Consider the following 4,588-nt stretch of genomic DNA (forward strand, 5'->3'; position numbering starts at 1 on the left):
GATTGATTTAGCCGGCGTCTGTCGTAGAAGAAAGGCAGTTGAAGGTTTTAATGATTAAAATATTGGATCCGTCGTGTTGAGAATTCCGATGGTCCCTCATCGCTCCACGTGGGCGGCTTTGATTCCCCTTTCTAAACATTGGCGCGTGCTTTGGGCGTGAGGGGACCACTTTGTGGTCCAAACCTCCATTTCGCTCGACGAGTGTCTCCCGTGTCGTTGTCCCGCGAGTGCCCTTGTAGATAAGCGACGTCGTTTATGGTCCCCACCCCCCGTCCTCCCCTTCTTTCCTTTTCTCTTCTCCTTCACGGCTACACCAGACCGAACCTAACTGAAACTGCGTTGCGGTTTTGTGAATCAAAACTGTTGTTTTTCTCTTTTTCGGTACAAATCAAAACTGTTGTTTATGTCACACAATATAGCGCGACGTGGAGTGCACGCTCCCAGTTTTAGGGATACTATTTATGAACAAATCACTATTTATTGCAACAACAAAACTAGCTACTCTTTTCCAGATACGATGATATGTGTACGTCGCCGTTGTATGCACTTTTACATGCATGCTACGCTATGCAAATTTCTTTCCCTTTTAGTAAAAATAATTATTTTATATAGCCTGCTTTTCCATTTTATAATTCAACACAATCTTTTTTTTAATTATTTTATAATGTTTGGTTTATATTAAATTGAAAATTTAATATTATTTTACAAAAATCATTCTTATTAAATAAATCATAATTTTTATTATTAAAAATATTTGAAAAATAACATATATATTAGTGTTCTTTAATTAAAATATATTTAAAGAACATTTATAACAAAAGAATATATGTGACCTATTTTCAAAAAAGAGAGCAAAAAAAAAAAAGAATATGCAAAGTAAAATTTGCAAATTGAGAATAAAAGCAGAAAAAGAAAAGAAAAGAAACTTACTTTTAAAAATGAATTAAAGCTTAGAAACTATTTGTAATTAATTTAGGTTGGTTTCCATATATTAAGCAAAATACTATTTCAAAAGTTTTCAACGCTACTGCAGCTAGGGCAACAATACTGTTGAAGCTTACTATCATTAGCTTTACTATTCATTCATGGTAAATGCTCTATTTTAAAATAATTTTCATAATAAAACCTTTTATTTCATTAAAATGTAACTTTTATTATTAATTATTAATTAATAAAATTAAATTAAATTGTAAAAATAAGATTAATTTGATCAAAAAATATAATGGTATTTTATTTAATTTACTAAAATTTTATATGTTTAATTAAATATTATTGTAGAATAATCGTAAGTTAATCCTTGACAGATCTTGTTCCTTATAAAAATAATATATTATTACAACTGACTAATTTATTAATCTTTGTCACTAAAACACACAAAAGAAGTTGTGTAATAGTTTTCAACCATGTAAACACTTGATTCTACACACAAAATAATTTAGTTTTTAGTGGAAAAACAGGTTCTTAATTGTCAAACAAAAGGGATAATTAATGATTAACCTTACTACTTCTCTACTTCTTTGGAATAAGTCAATAATAAGATTGTTCAAAGTATTTATTAACAGACTTCAAATGTATTAAAATAAGAGGTTGTGAAAATATTTTAAAAATAGAAATAAATAACGAAATTAAGAAAATAAATTTATTAATTGCCCATCCTAATTTTAATATCGAAACCAAGCGTATAAAACTATAGAACGATTGTTTCTGATAAAATATTATCATGAATAGTGATTTAATTTATCTCAATAACACATAGTAGCAAAATATGTAAAATACTAACATCGCATAGGAAAATTGTAGCGAAATAATAATAAGAAAATATCATCATAAATAAAAATAATGCAAAATGGTCCCCCCTCCCTCCCCACTTCTCCATCTCTCTCTCTATCCCTTAAACCTTCACCATTTTCATAGTAAGCAGATTTCTTTACCCGAAAACCACTTTTCTCCTCCCTCTTCTCTCTCTTGCAGCATATATCCTCAAAGTTCTCACCTTTGTTTATGCTCTCTCACGTTCTTTCTCTCTCTACAAATTCAAATACCGTGTCTTTAAGTTAGGATTGTAAGAAAAAAAGGGGGAAAAAAACAATCTTTTCAATCGTGTCCTTGGATTTCGCTGTCCTTTGTTGTAATCTCCTTCTCTATATCAGACCATGGAACAGTAATCATCATCATATATAGCTTTCGAAGACGTTTTTACAGGAAGAAAAAAGGGATAAAGGTGAAGGGGGTAGTCATGGCGTTTCACCATAATAATCACCTTTCTGATCATCATCAGGACCTTCCTCTCCATCACCTTACCGAGCACCACCACCAGCAGGCGAGTCAACTGTCGGAAACCAACGGTCCAAATTGGTTGAACACCGCCCTCCTCCGTTCACAGCAGCCTCAACCGGCGCAACCACACTCTTCCCAGTTCTCCGAGCCTAACTTTCTTAACCTTCATACTACGAGAGCTGCTTCTGATTCCACCACGGGTTCCCAAGCTCCGAACCAGTGGCTCTCCCGTACGTCGTCTTCCCTTCTTCATCGCAACCACAGCGACGTCATAGACGACGTAGGTGCCGCCGCGGAAGCTGCGAGAGGAGGCGGAGGGGAATCCATGGTCGCCATGGAATCGGGCGGCAGCGGCAACAACAACGGTATTATGAACAACAACAAGAGCGAAGGTGTTGTGGTGGAAAGCGGAGGGGGCGGTGGGGATGGGGTCGTGAATTGGCAGAATGCAAGATACAAGGCGGACATACTAGCTCACCCTTTGTGCGAGCAACTCTTGTCTGCACACGTGGCGTGCCTTAGGGTCGCTACGCCTGTGGATCAGCTCCCGAGGATCGACGCTCAGCTGGCTCAGTCACAGCATGTGGTGGCTAAGTACTCCTCCCTCAGTGGTGGGTCCCAGGGCGTGGTTGCCGACGACAAAGAGCTCGATCAGTTCTTGGTATGCTACTTATACTACTAGCCTACTACTAGTACTACTACAAATCTTCCTATTATAATTTTCTGGTATATTCTTGTCTGAATTTATTATTACTAGATTAGTAGCAATGAAATCATATGTTTACAGTTCAATTGTAGCCAATTCTAATGTTCCTTGGTTAATGCAGACACATTATGTTCTGTTGCTATGTTCTTTCAAAGAACAATTGCAACAACATGTTCGAGTTCACGCAATGGAAGCAGTTATGGCTTGCTGGGAAATTGAACAATCATTACAAAGCTTAACAGGTACAATGATAGACATTGATTTTCTCTCATATTTGGGGAAATTGAACCATGGTTATGTCATAACCCGTGCTGCTTCAACACACACATAAACAGGTGTTTCTCCGGGTGAAGGCACGGGTGCAACAATGTCTGATGATGACGATGACCAAGTAGACAGTGATGCCAACTTGTTTGATGGAAGTTTAGAAGGTCCAGATTCAATGGGATTCGGCCCTCTGATCTTAACAGATAGTGAAAAATCTTTGATGGAGCGTGTGAGACATGAACTCAAACATGAACTCAAACAGGTAATTTAATCAACTTTTTAACATTTAGGAATCAACTTAATGACTTATATATAACCATATATATATACACTCCTTACAGGGTTACAAGGAGAAGATTGTTGACATAAGAGAAGAAATTTTGCGGAAAAGAAGGGCTGGAAAGCTACCAGGTGACACAACATCGGTGTTAAAAGCATGGTGGCAATCACATTCCAAGTGGCCATACCCTACTGTAAGTAACTAAGTTCAAGCTCGCTTACCTAGTAAAAGTATCATAAAGTCCCTTATACAAGGAGTTTAATTACATTTTGCTCCCTCTACTTAAAAATGGACACTTTAATCCTTCTACGTTACATCATAAAATAAACTGATTCTTTTGTTAAAAATTTATCTCTAGCATGAGATACACCTGACATGTCATATGTATCGTCTAATTATTATGTCGCCAATATCAGTTTTAACAACACAAATGGATAAAAATTTAATAAAAAAATCAATTTGCTCTTTAATCTAATCTATAAGAGCTAATTTACCTATTTTTTAAGTAGAGATTGCAAAATGCAATCTGACTCAAAACTTATAGGGTTTTTCCACTTAAATAGTGGTTAATTTCTTTTATCAATTTGCTTAAAATTTTCAGGAGGAAGATAAGGCGAGATTGGTTCAAGAAACAGGTTTACAATTGAAGCAGATAAACAATTGGTTCATTAATCAGAGGAAAAGGAACTGGAACAGCAATCCGTCGACATCCACCGTCTCGAAAAGCAAACGTAAAAGGTATATATATTATATATATATATATATGATGAACAATGGATGTCTTGTTGGTGTAATATAATTTCAGCATTCTAACCTCAGTTTTTGAAAGAAGTAATGCAGGTGAAAACAATGGTGATCGGTTCATGTAAATGCAACACAGTAGCCAAAGAGGAACAGATTTTTGGTTGGTGCTATATATATATATATGTTGGCCATGCAATGCAATACAATATCATTCATATATATTTCAGTGTAACTTTTATTGGATGAATCCACCATTGTCACTTGATAGATAGAGTTCATGTTGGTGAATAAAAAAAAAAGAGATCATTATAGCT

General features: G+C 35.5%; 1 protein-coding gene across 3 annotated transcripts; it reads left to right on the forward strand.

The window, feature by feature from the left end:
* The first annotated feature begins 1,902 nt into the window (after positions 1-1,902).
* Positions 1,903-4,588, forward strand: LOC105783229 (homeobox protein knotted-1-like 3). Of its 3 annotated transcripts, none has more exons than XM_012608559.2 (6): positions 1,903-2,938; positions 3,105-3,225; positions 3,319-3,512; positions 3,592-3,723; positions 4,132-4,268; positions 4,360-4,588. In XM_012608559.2, the coding sequence occupies exons 1-6, from the start codon at positions 2,237-2,239 to the stop codon at positions 4,397-4,399; spliced, it is 1,326 nt and encodes a 441-aa protein (XP_012464013.1). In that variant the 5' UTR covers positions 1,903-2,236; the 3' UTR covers positions 4,400-4,588. The 3 variants fall into 3 exon arrangements, with proteins under 3 accessions (XP_012464013.1, XP_012464014.1, XP_012464015.1); XM_012608560.2 differs by having other exon boundaries at positions 1,904-2,938; positions 4,363-4,588; XM_012608561.2 differs by having other exon boundaries at positions 1,904-2,938; positions 4,371-4,588.

The sequence above is a fragment of the Gossypium raimondii genome, chromosome 13 (genome assembly GCF_025698545.1).
Source record: "Gossypium raimondii isolate GPD5lz chromosome 13, ASM2569854v1, whole genome shotgun sequence".
In the NCBI taxonomy this organism is placed as follows: domain Eukaryota; kingdom Viridiplantae; phylum Streptophyta; class Magnoliopsida; order Malvales; family Malvaceae; genus Gossypium; species Gossypium raimondii.

Bases quoted from the DNA above. Each gene is read 5' to 3' on its own strand.
- LOC105783229 (XM_012608559.2), top strand. From the start codon at position 2,237: ATGGCGTTTCACCATAATAATCACCTTTCTGATCATCATCAGGACCTT. The intron at 3,513-3,591 runs GTAATTTAATCA...CACTCCTTACAG, and splicing joins TCAAACATGAACTCAAACAG to GGTTACAAGGAGAAGATTGT. The intron at 4,269-4,359 runs GTATATATATTA...AGTTTTTGAAAG, and splicing joins TCGAAAAGCAAACGTAAAAG to AAGTAATGCAGGTGAAAACA.